This window comes from Miniopterus schreibersii, assembly GCF_964146895.1.
Source record: "Miniopterus schreibersii genome assembly, chromosome: 12".
Taxonomy (NCBI): Eukaryota; Metazoa; Chordata; class Mammalia; order Chiroptera; family Miniopteridae; genus Miniopterus; species Miniopterus schreibersii.
In genome coordinates this window covers 9,013,966-9,041,108 of record NC_138112.1, presented here as the reverse complement: position 1 = coordinate 9,041,108, position 27,143 = coordinate 9,013,966, and the positions used below count along the sequence as shown (strand labels likewise).

The window sequence follows — 27,143 nt, the reverse complement described above, 5'->3', positions numbered from 1 at the left end:
TGAAGAGTACAAATACCCTTCTGTACTATATTTGTAACTTCCTGTGAACCTTTATTTCAAGAATCAACCAATCAACCAATCAACCAAACATGTCCTAACAGGGAATCAAACCAGCAACCTTGGCATATGGGGATGACATTCTAACCAACTACCTGAGCTACCTGGCCAGGGTCTCAAAATAAAAAGCTTTTTAAAATATATAAAAAAAGCATCAAGGAGCCTCAAGATTTGGGGGGATGGTATCTGTGACTAAAACTGGTTAACTTGTACCTATAATGAAAGGGTATATCTTTCTCAAAACAAACTTAAGTAATATAAAGTAAATAGCAAAACTCATACGCAATCCTCATGAAAACCCTTGAAAATGAGAGTCGAAATGGAGAAGACTGAACATTTCCTTCAAGACTGATGAGACTTGAAGGAAAGCGGAAAAGTATCAATCAAAAGAGAAACCAATCTTGTTTTCTAAAAAATAAATTGCTAACCAGTCTTGTAGTTAATGATATATTAAGGCAATAAATAATATGAATGGTTTTAGTGGGTTGGCATCTTGGTAGGTACATAAACCTACCTAGTTCTATTTCTTACTAAAGGTAGGTAGAGATACCTACAGAAATCAGGGTTTGGGGTAATTTAAGGATCGAATTAAAACAAGAGGGAGCAGAAGAGGTAAGTATTTCTTTCAGTCTGGGATCTGTTTATGAAGACTGAAAAGGTTCATTCAATTGCTGTCTGCCCAGTGCTGGGCCATGTAGGTGATTCAGCGACAAAAAGGACATGACCCAGTGCTCCAGGAGCTTGTGACCTAGTACTCTAACTGGAGCATACCAAGATTTGAAGAATGATAGAGCTTGAGTCCTAAATAGTCTAAATTTTCATTATTATCAGGGTTTGGGGTAGCCTCTCTTGAGTTCAAGAAGAGTAAATGAAGGGCTATTTTTAGTTAAAAATTTTAAAATCAGCTGCTGTGTATAAGCCTTATGTTAGGTATTCTGGAGGTTTCAAAGATTAAAGCCAAAGACATGAATCCTTGCACTTAAATAAAGGTATAATTTAGCAGAGAACATGGTCACATAAATAAATATATTAGAAGAAATGAAATAGGGAAGAAATGAAAAATGTTCTGCCCAATTAACTAAAATCTAGAAACCTCAAACCACTTCTTTTCCCCTAAACACCCAATGTTCTTTCCTACTTCAAACCTCCGCACATTTTGTTCCCTTTGACGGGAATGTGAATTTCCGCTTCCTCTGCCAGGAAACTCTTCCTCTTCCTCCAGGACCCAGGTCCTATGCCACCACGCATGTGAAGCTGTCCCCAAATTTCTCTGTGCTCCCCAGCATATTGTGGCACTCATCACACTGCTGAATGTTTTACAACTGTCTCTCCTACTGGACTCTGAGGGCAGATTGATGTCCTTCTCTAAATTATCTTTAGGTTTACCTAAAGAATACATGTGCAGAGTTCAAAACTGACATAGCCCAAGAAGCTTATTAGGAAAAACAGAGAGAGAGAAACATCAATGATGAGAGAGTCGTCACTGATCGGCTGCCTCCTGCATGCCCCCGACGGGATGGTGCCCACAACCCGTGCATGTGCCTGGACCGGGAATCAAACCGCGATCTCCTGGATCCTACGTCGACGCTCAACCGCTGAGCAACGCTGGCTGGGCCATTGCTTCTATTTCTAATTCCTTTTTTCTTTTCTTTTTAATCATTATTTTTTTTCTTATTTTCTTGCAAGGGACCTTTCTTAAATGACAAGTAACCATGCCTTTTGCCACCTTTGTATTTTCAGCACGTAGTCAGGAACAATAAAAAGTTCCTGACTGTAAATTAATGGGTGGATGAATAAAGCAATAATGGAACAGGATCAGAAACATTTAAAAATTATTAAGAATAAAAAGGTCAAAAGATTGGAGGTTAATGATACTGTGCTCACAGGATTTACAGATCGCTGTCTTTTTAAGTCAGTGAGTCAGCACTGCTGGGAATGCCCCTGCCAACAGGTTGTCTCTGGCACACTTACTGGATGGACAGGCCTTTTGTCCAAACCTCAACAATAGGCAAATCATTAACCTTTTTTTTTAAATCTTCACCTCAGGATATTTTTTCCATTGCTTTTCAGAGAGAGTGAAAGGGGGAAAGAGAGAGAGAGAAGCATCAATGTGAGAGAGATGCACTGACTGGTTGCCTCCCACATGCCCCCCAACAGGGGCAACGGATCAAACCTGCAATTGAGGTACGTGCCCTTGGCCGGAATAGGACCCAGGAACCTTCAGTCTACAGGCCAATGCTCTAACCACTGAGCTAAACTAGCTAGGGCAAATTATTTAACTTTACTTAAATTTTCATTTAATTCTTTAACTCCTCTTCCAAATAGTCTATTTGCCACAGCAACAGCAACATCCTCTTTTACTTCTAGGTTTTTTAAAAATTTTCCTCACAGCTTGGAATAGGTAAAGCCACATTCATTTCTTTGAAGTAATCTAGAGCTAGTTTGCAGAAAGAGCAGCAAAAGTAGTCTTAGATACAATGACTGAAATTACTTAACAGAGAATCCATCTCCCAATTTTAAGTTGAAGTTCTTGTCCTCAAAGACAGGAAACCAGAGGTCAGCTAGCAGCATGCTCAGTGTTGTTTACAAAGTGCAACAGAGATCTTCTAGATAGTTTCAAAGATTTGCTATCTATAGCCCATATTAAGGCTATGTATTTTTTTAATAATGAAATTTTACTTGGCTATAAAAATATTTTAAAATGCATTTTAAAAATCAGCAGTAATCTTACCACCCAAAGAAAATCACCACTAACCTGTTAGTATATGTTCCAGGCTTTTTTCTCTGCAGATACAAATTTTTCCTCACAAAATCTGATAATGATAAACATATGTTTTACTGTGACTACCTTTACTTTTATATTTCTCAGTTTGACTCCCTGGTAACACTAAGTGACTACTGCCTCTTAGGTCGAAGAGTCAGAATCAGAAAGAAGAGCTTCTTCTCTCATTTTTATCATCAGCTCAAACTGCAAAATCAGAGTCCACATGCCATGACCACCTCATCTACAATTCAAAAATCAAAAGACTTGATTTAAATCTGCCTTAAAGTGTAACCAAAGAGCTCATTTTTCACATCTTCAGATTTAATCATTCTTTCTTACATCAAAAATAACAAAATTGTAGGGTGACATTAACACATGATCATGAAACAAAAATGTGCTTCATTTCATTAGTCACAGGCTATATATCAACCAGCTGTTGAAGCTAAAAATATGCCTTGGTTTAAAATTTTGTAAAATACAAGCATTTAAAATTCATTTGGAAAGAAATGTGACTTATTTCAGTTTCTAACAGCCCACTAGAAGCTCTAGGGAACAAATCAGCACCTCCAACCACAAGATAAAACAGTGGCGGTGGGGAACTTCAAACTAAGCTGATAATCAACATCACATTGTTTACATCTTATCCATAAATGTATGTTAAAAGATGACAATTTAATACCACCTCAGATGTGAATAAAAATACATATTCTAAAAGAAAAGGCCTGATACAGAGGTCAATATATCAATAATAAAAGGAGAGCATTTTGTTAGGAGAGGAGTGAGTCAAGAGGAGTTGGGCAATACTGAATATTCTTGCAGCTTTCCTCACCAGCTGTTACAGAGATTCTGCCCAGGATGGACTCTGCAGCAATATCTCCTCAACCCTCAAACATCAAATCACGCTCTTGTAGCATGGCACAGCACAGCATGCCCCCAACAGATGCCCATCTCTTTTAGCACAGAAGCAGCATAAAGACTTCCACCTCTGGTCATTAGGTCCCATGGCCCAGCAATCATGTCTCAAGTTAAGCTTTACCACCATAAAATATTTGATTAGAAAACAGGTAATGATGCTGGCTGGTGTGGCTCAATTGGTTGGAATGTCACCCTGTGCGCCAGAGAGTTACTGGTTGATTCCTGGTCAGGCCACATGCCTGGGTTGTGGGCTTGATCCCCAGCAGGGGGCAACCAATTGATGTTTCTCTCTCTCCCTCCCTCTCTAAAAATCAATTAAAAATCTTTAAAAAAAGGAAAAAAGAGAAAACAAGCAATGGAATAAGCTAAAATCTAAACAATGCAACTGGACTTCAAGTATAGTTACAGTAAATTGGAAAGAGATGCAAAGCTATTTCAAGGGTATTGGAAACTCACAGTCATATAAGAAAACATACTTCATTCAATTCCAGAAAAGAATCACAGCCCAGTGACTCCCAGCCCAGTGCTCTTGCCACTACATCATTTTTCTAGCCATCATATTCTCCTGTGATACTTTCTTTTTAAAAATATATATATATATACCTTCATTGATTTGAGAGAGAGGAAGGGAGAGGGAAAGAGAGATAGAAACATCAATGGTGAGAGTCACTGATCGGCTGCCTCCTGCACGCCCCCCACTGGGGATCGAGCCCTCAACCCGGACAAGTGTCCTGACCGGGAATCAAACCGTGATATCCTGGATCATAGGTCGATGCTCAACCACTGAGCCATGCCAGCCAGGCAATACTTCCTTTTTTGAAATAGGAACACTTGGGCCTAGAAGGAAACATCTGATAGGGAAGATTTCAAGTATTTTTCGGCTTTTCATTTTTTTATATAATCCAATTAAATTTTAAAAAGTAGCACAGACTGTCTTACAGTTTTATTATCTCCCATTTAGCCTTGCTAAATAGATATTTATCAACTGAATCTTTAAATTCACAAGTAAAAATTTATAGCACTGTAACTGTAAACTCATGGGTAAAATTTTTTGGTCATTCAGTGGAAGATCATGGAAACATCATTTAACTTCTAAATGCCAACCCAATGGACACTAGGGAATTAATCTCAAAGAAGCATTTTGAACAGCATTCACTTAAATTCTTAGTGAATTCCAATCTTATTCTACTGCACATATTATAGCAATTGGAATCTGCTTTCTTTGATACTCGAGGCTGATAACAATTAGTAGAACTGTCTACAGAGCAATTTATTTTCTCCTTCAATAAGGACTTCTAAAAAGGGTAGAAGGATTAAAAGAGAAAAAGAAAAGAGAGTGGACCTGATCATTTCTATTAATTGATAAACACAATAATTACTATGTATATCGTACCTGGCATATATATAACAGAGCTCTAGAAATGGAAAGAAACTTTTTAAAAAAGTAATGTTCAGGTGGTCACCCATGTTTACTATAGTTTCCATGCAGACTAGAAGCAGGAGACAGACCTACATCACTTAGCACTTATGGTATAAACTGTAAGTGGCCTTGAAGTCAGAGGAGGTGTGAAAAGAATATTGGGGAATCCTGAAACCAAGCTTCTTGTCCTAGGATTAATCTTTGTCATGTTACAACCTCTCTGAGCCTCAATTTCTTCGATCATAGACTTTACGATATCTTAAGTCCCCTTCCAAGTCCATAATTCTTTCCACTGATTAAATGGTAAAAGCAGGGACAAAGAAGATCAAGATACGGAAAGCTTTGACTGAATATACAGTCAGTTCTGCTGTAATACTTGTTTTGAAGGCGCAAATGTGTTCTAATGCCATATTAGGGAACAATGTGAGAATAATTCAATTTATGCATTTGCTTATCTGTCATTTTATCAAGGAAAACTGAGTGAATCCAGACAACTGCACCCAGCTGAACCTTCAGCATGAGAAAATGCAAAGTGCAAGCAAACACAACTCAAAGACCTCCCAGTTTCTTCAGCTCACTATGTGTTAAGAGCCACACCCATCATATTTGGTAATATAACTTTCTGTCATATTTCAGAAAACCCTTTCACAAGTTCACAAGCTGCAACTCTTCCAATGTCACTTTCACGAGCAAACTTGAGGTCTTTTTCAAGGTGAATTAAATGTACCTTCTAAATTCAGACCTTGATTCTGGCAGAAAATTTTTACATGTACCAGTATAAAACTGTCACCTGCTCAATAATGGAATGTTCAATAGCTACTCAGTACCTGTTATGAAAGAATATAAAGCAAAAGTATTTCTGCAATATAGTTATAACAACAGAAAAAAAAACACAGAACCTTTACAAACACTCCTAATACTTGGTAAACTCAGAGGTAAAGGAGGCGAGTGAAATAAAGTCACCCATGTTTACTAGTTTCCATGCAGACTAGAAACAGGAGACAGACTCAAATCACTTAGCACTGAAGGGTTGGCTAAAACCTGTCACTCAGAGACAAAAGGCAGACAAAAATAATGTTGCTATTTAGCATGCTCAGGAAAGACAGATAACATAATTATTTTGCCTTTCTGAAAGAACCCAGACTTAAAAACCAGGACTAATACCAGAAGTAACAAACATAAATGTATACAGCATGGCCTCCTCTGCACTGGGCCAAATTATTTAGCCATTACAGTCTTGATCCTGGCACCATTTCTTAAAAACTACAGCACTACTTTTAAAAATAATTGAGATTTTTGTTTACATACAAATATGTTATACATGTACGCAAGAGAAAAAAGTATAAGAAAAAAATTAAAATGCAAACAGTGGTTTAACATTTATTTAATGAGATTATAGGTGAATGCTTTTCTTGCTGATAGCTTCCATTATTTTATACAATAAATGTATATTACCTTTATCATCAGAGGAAAACAAATATCTTTTTATTTGTGTTTTTTAAAATATTTTTTTTGATTTTTTTTTTTTTTTTGAGAGAGAGACAGAGGGAGAGGGAAAGAGAGAAACATCGATGTGAGAGTGAAACATCGATTGGATGCCTCCTGCACTCCCCCTACCAGGGATCAAGCCCACAACCCAGCCATGTACTCTGACCAGGACTCAAACCCGCAACCTTTCGGTGAATGGGATCAGGCCCAACCAAGTGAGCCACACCGGCCAGGGCAACAAATATCTTTTTAAACAGTTAACTAAAACAAATCCCTGATCATAGTACATGTAGAATTCACAGTAAGCCATCAAATATCCCTTCTACTTTCCAAAAGGTCAAAGGTGAATGGAATGGATCTGGAGGGCACTTCCTCCACCTGCAGGAAAATCCAAAGAGAACTCTGCAGGAACACTCGCAACCACAGGAAGGCAGATGAACACAATGATAGCCACTGTACACTCAACAGCTTTATCTGGCTTGTTTGTCCCTGCTTTTATCAGCCAGCATTTTGGTGACTCCTATAAAAATTCTAAAAAATCTTCACCTTTTGGGTATAGCTAATATAGAGCTTCTTAACCAAATTTAACCATGTACAGTAGCAGATTATATCGAAATAAGATCTAAACAGAGACAGCCAGTGCCCGCAGACTAAGAAATATACAAAGGCCACTGTAGATTTTATAGTCAGCTTTCTCTCAACATCACTAGCCCAGCAATGATCAACATTCACTTCTCAAGCAAGGAAGAATGTACAGGCTAAGTACTAAGATACACAGCACTATCCTGGGTGCTGTGGTGAATACAAAAGAAATAAGATGCAGTCATTCTCTTTATAGCATTTACAACCTGATGGGGAAAGATGACATCATATCAGAAACATTTAAATAAGACAACAAAATTAAATGGCTAAATGAGCTGTACATATAAATAGTTAAGGCATGTACAAAGGACTGCTCACTATGGACTTATAGTTGGGCAAGGTTTCAGAGAAGAGAGTGTTGATAGTATCAGAAGGAAGACAAGTGTAGTCATCCAGATAAGCAAAGTCATTGGAATAGAAAAGGCAATGAGGAGTCCGAATGGACAGAAATTAAAACCAGGTTTGGGAACAATAAACATAAGGAAAGAGAGAGATTCAGGGAGATTATAAATCCTCTTAAGTTGTTCTTTTACCACTAATCCATCTCATAAGCCATTATCTAATTAAGAACATTTGTGGGAAAATCTATGTACCAAACGCTATGTTAAATATGACAGAGAAATATATCTAATCTCATAATAATCTTTTAAAGTAAGTATCATTATTCCCATTTTCCAGATAGAAACTGAAATTAGTTAAACAGAGAAGTTAACTAATTTGCCAAAGATCACAGAGATAAGCAACAGAACTAGGATTTGAACTCAGGCCTACTTAACTCCAAAGCCCATGCTCTTTTTTGACTACCCCATGCTACTTCTTCCTAAAACACAGCTCTTACAACATCACTCAAATTATATCTTCCCCATCATAGTGTACTCTCCCACTTTTAACTATCCAGTGTCCCCACAGTGATGTGATCCCCTGTACATCAAAGCCTGCTCTCAGGAGGGTATCTCAGCTAAAATAAAAATGACCAATAACAGTTTACCCTGCCCAGGGGTACTTTCATTGCTACAGGAAACAGAGGCTTAAGGTAGAAGGAAGCTCTAATATAAACCATTTAGTGAAATACATATCTTACCTTCTCAGGGGGTCAGAACAAGTTTGTGTCTTATGATGTCCATTTTCATAGCTTATAGCTAAAGCTCACATAATAAGAATCTCACTCGTAAGTCCTGAGGGTCTCCATGAAAGTCTAACCAGCCCCACTCTGGGAGACAAAAGATCAGATGTGGCTGCTGGTTTGCTTCACAAGGGAACTAGGACCTGGTATTTCACATTTCAAGTATATGACATAAAAAACCTAAACAAAATGTATTTGACATTTAAATTGTTAAATGTTGCCCCAAAAATGTGCTTTCTAGTAACTCTATAAAATAACCTTTTCCTATTCCACTAAATGGGAGCACTATCTTTATTGCTCTGACCTTTTCCACAATGAAGGATTTTACTGGTACCAAATGGCGTCATCTTGCAAAGAAACTGAAATAAAGTCAGCACGGAATCTCGGCATGAGTAAAGACAAGTGGGTAGAAGAGCACAGTCCTGAGAGATGCTGCTCCACAGGCGAGCAGTGGAAATAGCCTTCCCTGACTGTAAGTTTGCTAAAACCAGACTATACTAACAGTTAGGCCAAAGGTCTACTGATAACTTGGAAGTTCCCCAACAAGTATTTTAATGGGCAAAGGAATGAAAAGAGTTTCAGAATGTGTTTCAAAATGATGATTCAAATTCAACATAAGAAAAATTCCAGCCCAGCTTAGAAAATATATTGAATTATATGTTTTATGTAGAAAAGAAAGGAGGTAATTTGAAAATAAAAGTGATACTGTTCATTCTTTCTCAACAAAGTTATTATATCCCTCACCCTAAAGAAACCACTTTCTTCTTAGAAACATTCCTATTTTATCAATGTTCTAATACATATGCCAACAGATTTTAGGGGTAGAACTCTTTTCACAGAAGTAAAAGGAGAATGTTGCCCTTACATATCTGGATGGCTCCTCTAGGTTTTGGTCGTTCATGTCAGTAGGAACAATCCGGGTGGCCAGTGGTCCCTCCGCAAAAGGTTTTGGTAACTGGCCCCTGAACTCTGACGGAATGAACTGAAGCTGCCAACTGTCAGAAACACAAATAAGAATAAGAAAAACACAGGGGGCTCATATTGCTAAATGTACTTGAAATAAACAAGCCAAAAATAAAAATCATGTGAAAAACATTTAATTTCACTTGGAGAAAAAATGTTTCTACTAAAACCTCAACCCGGGAGCATAGAGGCAGAGGTCACAATTTAGTCCAAACTCGTTGAGAAATGTTAAACTAGAGGTCTCTCAACCAATTTCACCAACTCTCAGCAACAAATAGGTAACCAAATGGTCATATCATCAAACAACCAGAGAAGCATTAATTTATTGTCAATTATCACTTATCCAGATTAAAGCAAATTCATCAGGTCTATACAGAAAAGAGTGAAATGTAAGAACTCACTATGGGAGAACTTTGTTCCTAAGTAATCCTCAAAAGTATTTTTAGCTATGAAACTGTTTCAAATGGAAAAGGCAAAGTTAACACTTAAAAAACAAGTTTTAACTTAATCATTAACAACTGATACACGATCTTTATCAAGCACAAGATACCACCACAGCTATTCTGTTGAAGCCAGTCCCCAAATGGAGCAACATGACTCTTACCCTGCCTTCCTTTCCCCGAAATAGGGCTCTTCTCTATCCAAATTAAGTAAATACAAGGAACTCCAGAACCTATGCTATCACATCCAACAACAGCTTAAAGCAAAGTGGCACAGAGATCTTAACCACAGCTCCCCTTAGTGTCCACACATTGGTAGAAAACTTCCACTCTTATTAGATGACAAACATTCCTTTAAAAACACTCTTCTTGCTAAAGTTTCTACAACACTTTTAGAAGTAAATTAATATCAGATCACTATAGAAATTAAAATATGAATCCTCAGGAAGAGCCACTAGCAGGAGCCCAGGGCCCAGAGTGGTTTTAGAATTCCCCAGAGCTCTGTGGTTAAGGGCAGTGCAGGGTGCATAACAAGACACAGCATTCGGTCCACTGAACATAGGCAATGGGCGCACAGTGCAGATCCCACAGCTCTCTGAGATGGAAATTAAAACATTTTTCTGTGAAAAATCCAAAAAGAAAGGAAAATGAAGACACTGCCATAAAATTGCTATTTTACTCCTTGATTTAAAACTCTGGGATTAAAGGACAACTTACTTATCAGGTAAAAGAAAGCTGCTAGGAAATCGATACCACTCTTTTCCTACACAGACATTAACAGCTCGGCCTTCTGGGACAGTGTGGATGGTTGGGTCTGTAGCAATTCGGTAAAATTCTGGATACAAATCAAGGGGCCCATGATACCCTGAAAGGAAAAAAGGTTTGTGAGAGCCAAACATCAGTAGGTAACATGTGATTCTGACATTTAATTACAATGCATGTTAATGCCCCACTGTATTCTATGTGAAATTAAAGATTGTAAGAAAACATAATCACAGGAATTGAGCCCCAAATCTGAATCCTAGGTTTAAAACTTCCTTAATTCATCCTTTACAAGGAAAAAGTGTCAACAAGAATAGAGAAAAAAAATTAGTTAATCACACTAAAAGGAATTGTCAATCTTCTCTTCAATCCTAAAATACAAGTTACACATTCCAGTCTTGATGTTAAGTCCACAGGTGGCCCTACAGAAAAGCCCTCCTCCTAGCTTAAACTAAGTTGTACTACACAATCATACACTGAGCAAAGCCCAAGGTGGGGTGGCTCACGAGTAGGGGCTAAGACACTCTCAGTACACCTACCTCTGAACAGTGCCACAGAGCGAGAAAAGGACAGGAGTCCAAAGAGTAAGAGTGCTCCTAACGCCAGCCAATTTGAGGTCACAGTATAATGCTCCAGGCGGTACCGCTGAAACACGAAGTGGTAACATTTCTAGAAGGAAAGAAAACTGTATTAAAAAAAAGACATACCTTGCAGAATATACATAATCAGAAGACGACATAGTAAAAGACGGAAAAAGCAGCAGAAGAGGTTCTATCAAGGGTCTGAGCATTTGCAAACACTTAGTGAGGTACCCACTTCAAATTCTAAGATTCAGACGATCTTAAGGTCAGCCTGGCCAGAAGGTTTCCCGAGAATGAAATTTCAGTAGCTTCATAGGAAAATCATTAGGATATTTCTCTAGTGCTTAAAATAGTTATAATTTATTTTTTTTTAAGTTTAAATAAAATGCTTCTTGGTAGTTTTTTGCTATTTGAAGTATCAATCTATTTTGACATAATGAGTATTAATCTTTACTTTTCTTACTGACAAGTTTTCATCAGTTTTCAGTATCAACAAAATGTCATGATCAAACAAGAAGGAAAAATAATTTCTTTCATAAAACATTAGGAAAATACTATTAATTATCTGATAAACTACTATACAAACTAGATGAACATTATTACAATATATTTATACATGAATGAATTGTATAATCTTTGAGTACCATCCCATTAGATTTCTTTCCTTCCTTCTTTCCCTCCCAGACTAGAGCTACTTTTGGAAAGCAATTTTGCTATACATAACAAGCACCATAAATATATTTGAACTCTTTCATATTTTGGGAAATCTGTCCTAAGGAAATAATCCAAATACCTAAATGAAGATATTTATCTTAGCACTTTTTATAATGCTGAAATAAGTGAGCAACCTGAACTCTAACATATATTATATCTAATCATTATAATATACAGAATCAATTCAATGTTATATAATAGATTATAAATTACATAATGTTATATATTATAGCCAATTCAGAACATTATACTGCTATTAAAATGATTGGTATAGATATGGCAACATAGAGAATGTTATGATATATGTAATTATATTAAAAGGAATATAAAGTTATATGCACACTTAGATTACAACCACAATATACTTTGATATGTGATAGGCAAAAATGCTGGAAGGTGTTTTGTTAGGGTAGTAGACTAATATAGAAAGTCATAAAAGAAAAATTACCTTCAATGAAGTTCAATTACTTTTATAATTAAAATTATTTAAAGCTACCATCCTAATATGAATGGACCTTAACAACATTATGTTAAGTGAAAGAAGCTAGTCATAAAAGACCACATACTGTATGATTCCATTTATATGAAATGTCCAGAGTAGGCCACTCTACAGAGACACAAAGTAGATTAGTGGTAGCTATGGCTGGGGAGATATGGGAAAGGGGGGAAGACAGCTGAAGAGTACAGTTCCTGAGGTGATGAAAATGTTCTAATACGGACTGTGGTGATGGTTGCATATACCTGTGAGTATACTAAAAACCACTGAATTGTACACTTTAAATGGGTAAATTGTATGGTTTGTGAATTATATCTCCATAAATCTGTTAAAGAGAAAATCTATTACCCTAATTATTCTTTCCTGCCACCTGCAAATGGTAGTGGAGGTCAAAAAAGATTCTGGAGGCTTCTGAGGCCATAAATACAGAGATATTCAAGATTAAATCTAACAGGGAGCTGACCTAGACAGGTTTTACGCCAGGATTACAAAGTGTCCCATTTTGCTAACTGCTTGATGTTATCCCAAACAGTTGTGAAAGTTTTATTCTGATTTCATCACTGAAGAGCAGAGCAGACATTCCATTAGCTCTGCTGAGGTGCCGCCATTCTGTGGGAGGTCCATACAGTGACTTAAAAATACTTGGATTCTTGTTGGCAACAGAGACAAATAACTCACAAATTAACATTGCAAATATGTAATCAGCAAAAAAGAGTACAATCAACAGTTAAGCAGTCACTACATAAAACTTTAATAATATGACCTGTATCAGGTTTAATGTATGAATAAAACATCTTCGGTGGAGCCACTCTGTAATTTGCCTTTAAGCTTTAGGAACAATTTAAACAGTGAAACAGAATTAAGAAGATACCCATTTCCCTGAAACTCACCTGAAGTGCAGAAAGGGCCACAGCGCCACAGAGACAAATAAGTGGATATACAGGGAAAAGAAATCGCTCTTCTTTGTGAGGCTGGATGAAGAAAATTATAAACCAAATATACATTGGAGCCAAGGTAAGCCAGTATGGGTGGCCTAAATTCTGAACTGTAAGACACAGAAAAATATCCACCTTTCACCATATTAGAAAACAAGATATTGAGTTTCAATGTTCTCTTGATCTCGAACATGAAAACATGCCCTAGGGCACCCCATAAATTGTTTCAGTTCTTGTATTCACACTTTCTCTAATGCAATAAAGGAGTCAAGTACAAAGAGGTATATACTTAGCTCTCCCAAGAGATCCAACATCGAAAGGGAGGCACAATACTGGATGTGGCTAAAACAAATGAAAGTCAGGTGAACGGGCAACAGAGCTTCATTTCTACACTGAATGAAGAAAAAAAAGGCTTCTCTCTCTAATGAGTCCTGCCACTAAGACTAAAGGTTCCTGAAATTAACCAAAAGCATAACATAAACTCATTTCTTGGGTTTTAATTCCTATGTTCTGTTTAATACATTAATCTTCTTATTATACACCAATCAGTCTGTTCAAATAGCTACAGATCAAAGGAAAGAAAAACAGCTGGATTCTCAAACCCATCACTAGTTTTTGTCAAATCACAAATGACAGAGTTTGTTTCAAAGCAAATATATAAAAACACTCTTAAAGGAAGTTTACTGATCAAGTTTTCTTTTCTCTTCTAAAAATACCTATCCACTCCGAACCCCCAAATTGGAACCAAAATGTACTTAAAGCATGTGAAAGAATTAAAGGAATTTAATGAACACAAAGACCAAGCACCTTCTGGAAAGTTGCTGTGGTTAGGTACATGAACACTAAGTGCTAAGCCTGCAGCCTACAATGAAGGCATCCCCCACTGTGCTTATATCAGTGATAATGAGCAGCGTATAGGATCGCAGGCAAATGGTTGGTAGAGAGCGCCCCCTGGTGTCCATTACGTCTACAATGCTCAAATTCAAATAAAACAAGTTACCAAGCTCCAACTTAAAAAGAAAAATTTTTAAATTTGATTATTTTAAATTTAAAAACAATTATCCACCTTAGGATGCCTAATTTAGTGTTCCTAAGTTGTCTGTATTTTTGAAGACACTCTTGAGGGATAAAAATTCTTGGACTGAAATAACAGCTGATCTTTTAAACTTTCCACTCTACAACTGTATCATGAGATTTCAGGCTTTTAAAACTTATCCCTTCCCAGGAAGTATTTTAGGTTGGAATTTTCTTAATTGAAAGAAAAGAAGTACAAGTAAACAATCTTTTTCTCTTCTGTATCTCAAAGACTAACAAATATATTTTTAAATATAGCCTAAAGTTTTGAAATGCCTTCTACATAACATACAAAATCATAACCACAGTTGTACTACATAATGGGATAAATAGGTCTTTTCTTTCCTACTTCTTTATATTTTTCTTTTTCTTTTAAAAAAGTTTGTTCCTATTATAAAATACACAAGAAAGGATAAATAAAAACAGAAAGCACTTATTTTCTTACTAGGTGGACATATGTATGCATTATACATTTTAAAACTAAAACTGGCTTCATACTGTGGAAAACAGCTTAATGTACTGTTTTTATACTTACATTACAAGCATTTCTAAATTTTCCACAAGCAGAAATTATTTCTATAGTCAGAAAAAGAATCCTGATGTGGGACATTGCAAGATAAATGACCTAGTTTCCTTAGAAATCTTCAGGAGAAAAGAGGTGAGAGTGGGGAACCTCTTAAAAAGCTTAAGAAACATAACACCAAATTCAGCATATGACCTCTGTTTAGCTCCTGCTTTAAACAAACTGTAAAAAATTATTTTTCAGACAATGAAGAAAATCTGAATATCAACTTGATATAAGATGATATTAAGGAATGACTTAATTTTTTTAGAATAATGGCATTATGGTTATGTCAAAACAAAAAAGTCCTCACAAAAGTGACTCTGAAGGCTGCTTTCCTATACTATTATAATACAGTGAACTCTCAATAAACCATTAATAGTAGAAAAGCAGAATAAAAGGTGAGAGGGAGCAAGAACATAGCATCCAAATCAGACTGAAAAGTTGAAATAAAACCTCTTTTCAAATCTCATATGAATTTCTGCTCAAATCTGTCTTCCATAAAAGAAACTATGGGCACCAGGTATCGAAAGCCATGACAACTTGAGAGAACACTGGCTGTGCAACACAGAAGCAAAGCGAGCAAAACAAATGACCTAAACCTTTCACAAGGCACAGGAAGCAAAACGAAACAAAGAGAAACATCACACTTCTTAAGAAGTCTAAAGCTTCTCTCACTTAAGTACCCAATTTGGGGGAATTCCTATATGGTTTAGCTTTCAGATTTTGGGTGGAAGTAATCTCCCAAACAATGTCTGCCTCTAGCATTGATTATCTTAAGCAATCTACCATTTTAACATATACTTTTTTCAAACACAGAAGACTCAGTTCTGAGATTTTATAAGTGTTTCTGCCTCCCTGGGTGGTTCTGTAAATTATAATGACTTCCTCACTTTAAGGGATATAAAGCTCCTCCATGTCAGTTTAACCTGCAATTATTCACCAAATCTTCATAGGGTCTAAATAATCGACACATATAGATCAAAAATTCAATAAACCAACCATTTCCATAGGGAGAAAATGGAGAATGAATACGCAGATTCTTTTTCATTTCTTGGTATACACTGCTACTTGCTCTTTCCTCCCCAAAAACCTACCATCGATTGCGCCACTCACCATGAAATCTCTGCAGTAGGTATTCCATAAGAGAAGTCAGTGGTAAGACCAGGAGAGCCAAAGCAAAGACTACATTAAAATTCAGAAATCCATTAATTAAATAGAAATGCCAGGGTTCTGTACCTGAGGGAGACAAAGGGGTAAAAAAATCATTAGTGGATGCCTTGGGTACCTATTACAGTTTTTGACTTGTAATGCCCTTCGTTTGAGTGATGCTGATGATTCAATGTCCCAAGTTAAGAGAGTCCGCAGGCCCCCTCTTGCAAGGCTCAGCCAGACACGTGAAGCACAAGAGCAGAAGACTGGAAGACAATGGGAGTGATCATGATTTGGACAGAAATCAAGTTTTAAGCTATATTTTCTATACTGACCACTATATCTAGTTCAGACAGCCATGTCTAAATGGGACTAATACTTTTTCAGGACAACCAAATAATTTAAATAGGTTAGTCGTGACATTGTGATTTATAATAAGAAATATGTCTTCATCCCCATTCTGGGTACAGAGCTCCTAAATCCTTGGAATTTCCTACGTGATGAGAATGATAAAAGTGTCCTTTGTTATGTTAATTAGGAGACCTTAGGACAGCCTCAGGATAACCTAACGTTGGGGGCTGGTTGCCAGGGGAACCAAGCTTGTGATTAGAAGGTCAGAATTTTCAATCCTACCCCTGAACTCTGATCTCAGGGGAGGGGAGAGGGGCTGGCAATAAAGTTCAATCACCAATGGCCAATGATTTAATCAATCAAGCCTACGTAATGAAGCATCCATAAAAATCCAAAAGGTTAGTGAACACATGGTGCGGGGAGAGCTCCAAGTGGGTTCCCACATACCTTGCCTTACCTCTGCAATCTGGCTATTCACTTGTATCCTTTACAATAAACTGGGAAACCTAAGTAAATGTTGTTTCTCTGAGTCCTATGAGCTGCTCTAGCCAATTAAATGAATCCAACAAGGGGGCTGTTGGGACTTCCAATCTATAGCTGATGGGTCAGAAGCACAGGTGACAACCTGGACTTTCCATTGGCATCTGAAGGGGGTGGGGAGGGGCAGTGTTGTAGAATTGAGCTACTGGGGCCTTTCCCATTTCCCTCCCACCTGTTCATCCCACTTACTTTCTAGTATCTTTCCCCTTGATATGCTCAACCACTATTTTATAGTCATGTATACAGGAGACCTTGTGTTTGGTAAATAGCAAAACCTTAGGAAAACAATGTTCAGAGACCCAGACCTGCTCAGAAGTTTTGAAGATTCAGAATGAAACAAAGTGACTAAAAACACAAGCCTTACACTAGCTCTGATTCTTTAACTCAAAATCCTTAAACCCAAATGATGAGAAACAGCCCCCTCTGCACATTTGGGAGGTATTTCATCTGCTCTTTCCCTCTGCGTGATTACTTCAACCAGGCAGTGAATGACACCCACGGGTTCTAATCACTGTGTTGTGACACCGCCTTGCAACACAGCAATTTCCTGCAATCAGCGTTGCTTAAAGGATAATCAAGGCAGAACATTCCGAAAAACCTGACATTTTCGCAGCTTGCACAGCAAAATCAGATTAGAAACCAAACCCATAACACTAGAAACACTAGGGGGACGAACAAGAGGGAGGGGGTACCTTAAGGAAGGACTCATATTCAATTGTGTGTCGCCTTTTGGGAAAGCTCACTTCTTTCTGTCAAACTACAACAACTGAAACTATTCAGGAACAGAGGTGCTGACCCAGACCAAATTCATTAGAGACATTTATATCTTGTATTCTTTTTTCTTTTTTTTTAAATCCTCACCCTAGGATATTTTTCCATTGCTTTTCATTCAGAGAGAGTAGGGGAGAGAAAGAGAGAGAGAGAAACATCGATGTGAGAGAGACACATCAAAAAGTTGCCTCCCATACTCGCCCTAGACCCGGGTCAGGAATTGAGCCTGCAACCGAGGTCCATGCGGGCCAATGCTCTAACCACTGAGCCAAAACAGCTAGGGCACATTTTGTATTCTTTACAAATAACCTTTTGGGTTGCAGAAAAAAACAGATGGTCTTATTTTCAAAACAGAAATATATGTCTTCTCTGGATTTTAATTACTGTTTAACAACACATTTCCTAAATGGAGTTCTTTGGGACCCCAGAGAGGTAAGTTTTTGCACAGTCCTCTCCTGCCTGCCAGCTGGAGGCAGTACTACTAACCTTGACCTGCCTTCTCCTTAACTAATTCTGGAAATCTGAGTCCGAGAAGAAAAACCTGAGTGACTAGAGAGAAAGGGGTATTTTACATCATCTATTGCAGATGCTAAGCATCATTAGAAAAAAGCCCTTCTCTTTGATTCTTGCAAATACATACGGTTTTTTTCAGAAAGCTTTTTAGTTTCTAGTAAATACTTGTCTCTACCACAATTTACTATACCCTCCTATAGGGCTATCTTTTTACCTAGGTATACTGAACTCTGAGATGCAGGACCAAAAGTATTAAGTCAGTAAACTCTCTATTTATGTGTTCAGTGCTCACAGACCCCAGTTCACAGCTAGGCTGTGAATATTTCATAACAGACTATTACTTCCCTGAAGGATGGGGCAAAAATTGGGGGTAAGCCAAGAGTGGAAAAGGTTCAAGTGACAACAGTATTAAAAACAAGGGCAAAAGGGGACAAAAATAGTGAATTCTGTTACCCAGTGACATCTGCCTTAAAAGGGAAAAGAGTAAAAAGCTTTTATCTCCAGGGAGATATTAAATGCTGCTGCTCAGAAAGTATCAAAGCTGAACTCTGCAGAAAAACTGCGTCAGAATGACAAGCTAAGCATTTAACTGGAGCAAAAGGCAAGGTGAAAGAAAGCTGGCATCGAGGTCTCTGCAGAAAGTGACTCACCAACCTTCCTCTTTATGAAAGTCGATTCTTCATTCAAATGAGCTGAAGAGCGCTTTGAGAGCAGGCTAAAAGGAGGGATGTTTACTGTCCCATAGATTGAATGAAGGGAAACTGCTGTATAGGCTTATAATTTTATAGGACTATAGGCAGAAAATTATAGTAAATAATCCTTAAAAATGTCAAACTGGTACCACCAACATGGAAAAGCCACCAAGGCACAACAAAAAAGAGTGAAGGCTCTGGAGAGTTCCGGCTGGCAGTCAACTCCAAGCAGGTCTCAAAAGACTCCATTGGGCTTCATCCTCACTACAGCAAGAATGGAAAAGTGGGTGCTTCAAGAGAGGGCATTCACTTCTGCCTTCCAAAATGTCTAGTCCAGCAATCTGACATATGTTGATAAAGCACATACACAGGCAGGAATCAGATCCTAAGCCGCAGAATGGCATTGTTGGGCAGGCCCTTTGCTATTTTGAGGGAAGAGTGCTTCCTGTACCAGTGCTCCCCAGCCTTCCCTAGGCCTGTGCACTCAGAGCACCGCTCTTCACTCACCACAAATGCTCACCAACCTCACATCTGAGAACATGAAATATCACAAGCGTAAGAGGCAAATTCTGTGCCAAGACCATTTCTTTTTTGCAACACTGAATTTCACCTCTTGAACTTTGACCCCATAGAGATGTTTTGCCTATCTATGACTTTGCAATTTTATGTCTACACTATTCTAAGTTTCCTAAATGCCAAGTATTCTTTCCTTCATCCATACATTGCTTTTCTTCAACAAGCCTCTGGCACAGCGCTCCCTGGTGCAGGAGCCTGCCAGTGCACGTGGCACTCTGCCATGAAAACTCCGAAGGGCTCCTGATCACCCTCCAGGCCAAACAGCATCAGACCTTCAAAGATGCAACTTCTTGCCCCTTTTATAGATTGGATCTTATCTTCTACTACTCTCAGCTGTTTTTTTGCAAGCCTATTCTCCTGTAAAATCTCAACAGCCAAACCCCAGGGTATTGCTAAGGTTGTTTTTAGTGTAAAAAACATGCTTAAGAGGCAGACAGCCCTGGGCTCTTATTCCATTTCTGCCACTTATTTAACTATGTGGCAAGTCTCTCACTAACTCTTCCTCAGTTTCCTCTTCTGGGACTAAGGATAAATGATGCCTATCTCACAGAGTTTTTATAAGGAGAAGAGGACAGTATGTGTAAAATTTTTGGTATACAGTAGGTATTCAATAAACAGAAGCTATTAATAGCTGTAAAACTTTCTTTCCCCTGGCTTCAAAAGGCGTGGAATGTGTCATAACATATGCTATCTGTCCAAGAAAGCTTAGAAAGGTCCCTTTGAAAATCAGGAACCATATGAAGAGTATTTATATTATTACAGTCACACTGGAGAGACTGAAATTATCTTGCTCATACCTGTGTAGTTTCTAAAATTCAGCTAATGCTGTAAAACTACTTTAAGTTGTGTGTGTTTTTAAAAAGAACTCAATATTCAATCTTTTTGTCTCAGTAGTCCCTACAATTGACATTCTATTGGTCTAAAATGTACCTCCCTAGTGTCTACGTAGCAAACCCCTCCTCTTCCTTCCAGGCTTAGCTCAAGGACCACCACCTCTAAGACGTTTTCCCTGAAACCACCAGATGGACTTGCTCGTATGATTCCCTGACTATCTTTCCACCGTAGCACATAATACACTGAACTGTAATTATCTGTGTGTATGCAACCTTATTAGACAATAAGCTCTATGAGGACACATGATAAATGCACAAAATCAGTTTATTCAACATTTCTATAACTCAAATCCATTTACCCATTCATTCAACATTTATAGGCTTATTATGTTCTTATATATAAGAAACAGCACATAAGGGACGTATGCAAAAAACTATCAGCATTTTAATTTTCAGATAAATGATGTGCCTACGATAGCTAATTAAGAACTCAGCGCAGGAGAGCCCTTTTTTTTTAAATACAGATTTTTAAAAATGTTTTTATTGATTTTTAGAGAGGAAGGAAGCAGGATAGAGAGGTAGAAACACTGAGAAACAATGATCAGCTGCCTCCTGCATGCTCCCTATGGGGGATCGGGCCTGCAACCTGGGCATGTTCCCTGACCGGGAATCAAACCAGTAAACTCTTGGTTCATGGGTTGATGCTCAACCACTGAGCAACACCAGCCGGGCAGAGCAGGAGATTCTTACAAAATAGTCAAAATAATGCCAAACAGTGCCAACCATGTAAGTAAAGTAAAAGAGCTGGAGTTTCCAAGACAAAAGACACGCTGTCTCACTGTTTGACAATTGTACAGCATCAAAGCATCTATTAAAAGATAAGTCTTTGATATTTGCTGAATAGACTCACCAATTATAACAAAATTAGCTGACAATCAACAGTAAAATACTTTTGGGTTTAAAAGTACTTATACCTTCATTATTCTTATTTGGTATCAAGAAAATCCCAACCTAGATTGTGTATACCACAACAGGTCGAATCAAAACAGTTCTAGGACATTATAGTGATAAGGGCTCTAATGAAATCTAATGGATACTAGAGAATTTGTCCATTCATTCATTCATGACAAATCTTCATTGAAGACCTGGAATACACAAAGACTGCCTACTCCTAAGATGGAAGAAGTCTTCTCTCTACAGTCCTGCTAAAGCAAAAAGGAATTAATGCTCTTTAAAAGAATGGAAATCAACACACACACACACATACCCGTCAAATTCAAAGAAGAGGAAAAACCACAAAAATTCTACCATGAAGGTATGACATTCAGGTCAGATATATAGTAACAGATGGAAACTAGATTCTTGGTGGTGAGCATGCAATAAAGTATACAGATATCGAATTATGTTGTATACTTGCAATTTACATACTACTACTAACAAATATTACCTAAATAAAAATAAAGAAAGAAACAACCCCCCTTCTGGCTGACTACAGCACTGCATTAGTCCTACTGATGCCCAGTATGACAAGTCCTCCTGTCCCAACAAAGCTTTTCCTATCACTGTGATCAATTCCTGTATATCCAAAATAGCAAAATCTGAACTGAAGCTATCCCAGGTTCATCAAAGCAAACAAACAGAGCCCCAAGGATTCTTCCCAGTAAAATGTTGGCCAAAATGAAAAGCAGATGCCAATGTTCAGGAAAGACTGGCCGCTGCTCTGCCAGTCCCTAAAACCTACCCCAGAAGCCCTTGACCCACCCACTGTTAAACTAGAAACATAAACTTAAATCAGTATTTATTCTTTCTTTACTGCTCTTCCTAGCAACCTGCTTATTTCCAGATTTATAAACCTCATCAATCTAAAGGACTACCAAAAATATGTAACATTTGGGGTGACTGGAAGATGGCAGCGCAGTAGATGGAGCTTTCTTCCATCTCCTCCCAGAATCTAACTGGAACTGAACTAAATTGGGGGACATTCACCCTGAAACACCAGCTGAAGACTGGCTGAAGAGGAGACTTTTAAATGAGGAAGGGCAGAAACCACCTCAAGACTAGTAGGAAGGGCAGGGTCGCAGGAGGTGCTGGTCCAGCTCTCAGGAGGGGCTGGCCAAGGGTGAGGAGGGCTCCCCCATAGAGAAGAGAGGCATGGACCCAGACAGGGCTCTACAAACCGGACAGCTAGAACAGGCAACAGCTGCCCATGCAGCAGCAATCAGCAACTAGGCTTCTAGCAGGCAGAGGGCTGAACTGCCCAGGGACAAAGTCACTTTTTTAAAGGGCTGGCGCACAGGATTTTGGTTTCCACTCACCCTAGGTTTCAGCAGAGGGAGGGTGGTGCGGACTGGAGTCGCCTGAGGAGAAACAGGGATGGAAGGAGTTGGGGAGAGTCGCAGGGCAGGGCAGCTGCTGGGATATCTGTGCTCAATCATCCCCCCAATGTCACAGCGGCCATTTTTCTAAGAGGCACAAGCCCCTCACAACAGCAGAAGACTGGGGAAAGGCAAATACACCACCCCTTGGGATACCGCTCACCCCACCCAGCACCTCCAACCCTGCTGAAAAGGCAGCAGGCTGAGGGAGCAGCCTCAGGGAGCATCAGTGGCTGGATCTGGGGTGGGGATATTTCCCTCCACATTTCCAGGAGCATGGCTGGCTTGTCCCTCCCACAGAAGAGCTAATAGAAACTCCAGGCTTCCAGTAGACCCCACCAGCCTGCCTAAGAGGAATACCGCCTCGTGAGGTTAGGGAAATATTCCCAGAACACACCCACCATCTTCCCTGAAGTCTGAGACTTTGCTGACCCACCTTAGGGCCCTGTGCTGCTAAAAAGCCAGCTGAGGAGCTTAGCTTGGCCCCTCCCCTGGGCAGTCAAACCCAGTGGACACAGCCACAAGTTGTGCATCACTTGAAGCTTCAAACAGGGCACCTGGAGCCAGACTTGGAAAGCTTCTGACACTGACTAGCACAAAAGTACCTCCTGGGTGGCCCAAAATCAGCAAACAAAACAGGTAGCCTCAAACAACATAGGGGCAGGATCCAAAGGGAAATGCTAGAAGGCACTAAAATCTGCTGAGACGAACTTCACTTGGTTGGTGTTTTTGGCTTCTTTTTCCATTATTGTCTCTATTTTTTTCTTTTTTATTGCTTTGGTATTATTATTGTCATTATTTTTTCTCTCAGTTCTTTCATGTCTCTCAATAGCCTCCTTCCTTTTCTTGCTCTATTTTTCATTTCTTTATTTCTTTTCTTTCACTTTTTTCTCTTCTTTTTACCTTCTAATCTTTTTTGTTTCTCTTCTTTTCCTTTTCTTTTTTATCGCTTTTCTACTCTTTACTCTTATTTTTTCCCTCTCCCTTCTTTCCTTTCAGAATCTTTATTCCCCCTTTTTCTTCTATTATTCTTTTTATTTAATTACTATTATTTTTCTTTCTTTTTCCTTTATTATTCATTTTCTCTTTCCTAATTCTCTTTCATTTGTGGTTGTTTTTGCTGTTGCTGTTGAGTTCTTTTGTATGTTTTTGTTTCCTGTTTTGTTTTGTCCCATCAGCACCTGTACAACACCTTGCACAACATGGTCAGGGTTGAGCCTCATACTTAATCAGCCTGAGAGGATATCCCACCCATGAACAGGACAACAACAATCAGGACCCAATTACAACAGGAGAGGCCAAACAAGTCACAAACAGGTCACTCCTAGAGTACCCAGCTCAGGAGTTCAAGGAGAGGGCACCACTGGGTCCCACAGTACATTTACTACAAAAGACCACCATACTTAGTCAGCCTGAGAGGATATCCCACCCATGAACAGGACAACAACAATAAGGACCCAATTACAACAGGAGAGGCCAAACAACCCACAAACAGGTCACTCCTAGAGTATCCAGCTCAGGAGTTCAAGGAGAGGGCACCACTGGGTCCCACAGTACATTTACTACAAAAGACCACCCCATGAAGATTGGGAATCATAGCAGGTATATCTAATACATAGAAACAAACACAAAGAGACAACTAAATTGGGGAGAAAAAGACACCCACCAATGAAAAACAATAAGGAATCTCCAGAAAAAGACCTAAATGAGATGGAGTTAAGCAATTTATCAAACAGAGTTCACAGTAATCATTATAAGGATGCTCAAGAAACTAAGTGAGAACTATAAGAAATTTAATGGGAACTATAAGAAACTTACTGGGAACATCAGCAAGAAAAGAACAAAGAAACCATGAATAATAACCAGTAGGAAATGAAGAACTATGTCTGACATCAAGAGTACACTGGAAGGCTTGGCCAGCATGGCTCAGTGGTTGACTGTCGACCTATGAACTGGGAGGTAACAGTTTGATTCCCAGTCAGGGCACATGCCCAGGTTACAGACTCAACCCCCAGTGCGGGCATGCAGGAGGCAGCCAATCAATGACTCTCCTCACTGATGTTTCTATCTCTCTCTCCCTCTCCCTTCCTCTCTCTGGAAAATCAATAAAAATATATTTTAAAATAAAAAGAATACACTGGAAGGAATTAAAAGCAGGCTTGAGGAAGCAGAGGATCTAACCAGTGGTGTGAAAGACAAGGTAGAAAGAAACAATAAGAGCAGCAAAAAACAAAAAAAACACCAAAAATCCACTTAAAAAGCATGAGGAGAGTTTAAGGGACGTATGGGACAACATGGAACACAACATCCACATCATAGGAGTCCAGAGGAAGAAGAAAGTGAGTAAGGGATAGAGAACCTGTTTGAAGAAATAATCACAGAAAAATTCCCTAACCTGGTGAAGAAAAAAGTCACACAAGTTCAGGAAGCACAGAGAGTCCCAATCAAGATGAACACAAAGACACCCACACCAAAACACAACATAATTAAAATGGCAAACATTAAAGACAAAGAGAAAATCTTAAAGGCAGCAAGAGAGAGTTAGTTACCTACAAGGAAGCTCCCATAAGGCTGTCAGCTGATTTCTCAACAGAAACATTACAGGCCAGAGGGAATGGCATGAAGTATTCAAAGTAATGAAAAGCAAGGATCTGAAACCAAGACTACACTCTCCAGCAAGGCTATCATTCAAAACTGAAGATGAAATAAAGAGTTTCCCAGACAAAAAAAGGTTAAAGGAGTTTATTACCACCAAACCAGAATTGCATGAAATGCTAAAGGGACTGTTATAAGTAATAAAGAGAAGAAGATAGGCAAAAGAAAATTGGCAATAAGTAAGTACCTATCACTAATATCTTTCAATGTAAAAGGCTTAAATGCTCCAATCAAAAGACATAAGGTAGAAAGAGACAGAAACATCAATGATGAGAGAGTCACTGATTGGCTGCCTCCTGCACACCCCCTACTGGGGATCAAGCCCACAACCCAGGTATGTGCCCTGACCAGGAATCGAACCAGAGACCTCTTGGATCATGGGTCAACTCTCAACCACTGAGTCAATCTGGCCAGGGGGAGGTAGTAATACTTATATCTGGCGAAACGGACTTCAAAATGAAGGTCATAAGAAGAAATAAAGAGGGTCACTACATAACACTAAAGGGATCGTCCCAACAAAAGGATATGGTAAACATATATGTACCCATATATGTACCAATATAGGAGGACCTAAAAATATTTTCAAAAAACTCCTGGAGGACTTTAAGGAAGAGACAGACAGCAATAGAGTCATAGTAGGAGACTTTAACACCCCACTGATATCACTGGATAGATCTTCCAGGCAAAAAATAAATGACACACCAGGTGAGATGGACTGAATTGACACAAAACATTTCATTCCAAAGCTGCAGAGTATACATTCTTCTCAAGTGCACATGGAACATTCTCAAAGACAAACCACATGTTAGGACACAAAACAAGTCTCTGTAAGTTCAAGAAGAATGAAATTATGTCAAGCATCTTCTAGGCTCACAATGGCATGAAGCTAGAAATCAACTATAATAAGAAAACTCAAAAACATTAAACACATAGGGGCTAAATAGTATGTTATTAAACAATGAATGGGTTACCAAGTACATTAAGAAAGAAATAAAAAACTTCCTGGAAACAAATGAAAATAAACACAACACCACAAAATCTATGGGACACAGCAAAAGCAGTCCTGAGAGGAAAGTTCATAGCATTACAGGCCTACCTCAAAAAACAAGAAAAAGCTTTACTAAACCATCTAACACAACAACTAAAAGAATTAGAAAGAGAACAGCAAGAAAAGCTCCAAGGAAGTAGAAGTAAGGAAATAATAAAGATCAGAGCAGAAATAAATGACAGAGACTTAAAAAAACAATACAAAAGATCAATAAAACCAAGAGCTGGTTCTTTGAAAAGATGAACAAAATTGATGAACCTTTAGCCAGACTCGTCAAGAAACAGAGGACCCCAAAAAATTAAATTAGAAATGAAAGTGGTGAAGTAACAACTGACCCAATAGAAATACAGAGGATCTTAAGAAAATACTATGAACATCTATATGCCAAGAAACTGGACAACCTGGGAGAAATGGACAAATGCCTGGAAACATACAATCTTCCAAAACTCAATCAGGAGGACTCAGAAAACCTGAATAGACTGATAACAACTAATGAAACTAAAGCAGTAACCAAAAAACTCCCAGCACACAAAAGTCCTGGACTGGGTGGATTTACAGGGAAGTTTTACCAAACATTCAAAGAAGAACTAATACCTATCCTCCTCAGACTATTCCAAAAAATTCAAGAGGAGGGAAGATTTCCAAGCTCTTTTTACGAGGACAGCATGATTCTAATTCTAAAATCAGATAAAGATACCATA

The 27,143-nt window shown here is 38.5% G+C and overlaps 1 protein-coding gene across 3 annotated transcripts in view; it reads right to left on the bottom strand.

Moving 5' to 3' along the window:
- The window catches only part of ALG9 (ALG9 alpha-1,2-mannosyltransferase), an 87,289-nt gene that overhangs the window by 39,124 nt on the left and 21,022 nt on the right, over positions 1-27,143 (bottom strand). For all 3 annotated transcript variants that reach the window (XM_081154634.1, XM_081154636.1, XM_081154635.1), the window contains 5 exons: positions 16,053-16,175; positions 13,256-13,410; positions 11,114-11,243; positions 10,530-10,677; positions 9,275-9,404 (listed from right to left, as the gene is read on the bottom strand). In XM_081154634.1, the coding sequence (XP_081010760.1) occupies positions 9,275-9,404; positions 10,530-10,677; positions 11,114-11,243; positions 13,256-13,410; positions 16,053-16,175 (686 nt within the window). The remainder of the gene's footprint in view (positions 1-9,274; positions 9,405-10,529; positions 10,678-11,113; positions 11,244-13,255; positions 13,411-16,052; positions 16,176-27,143) is intronic.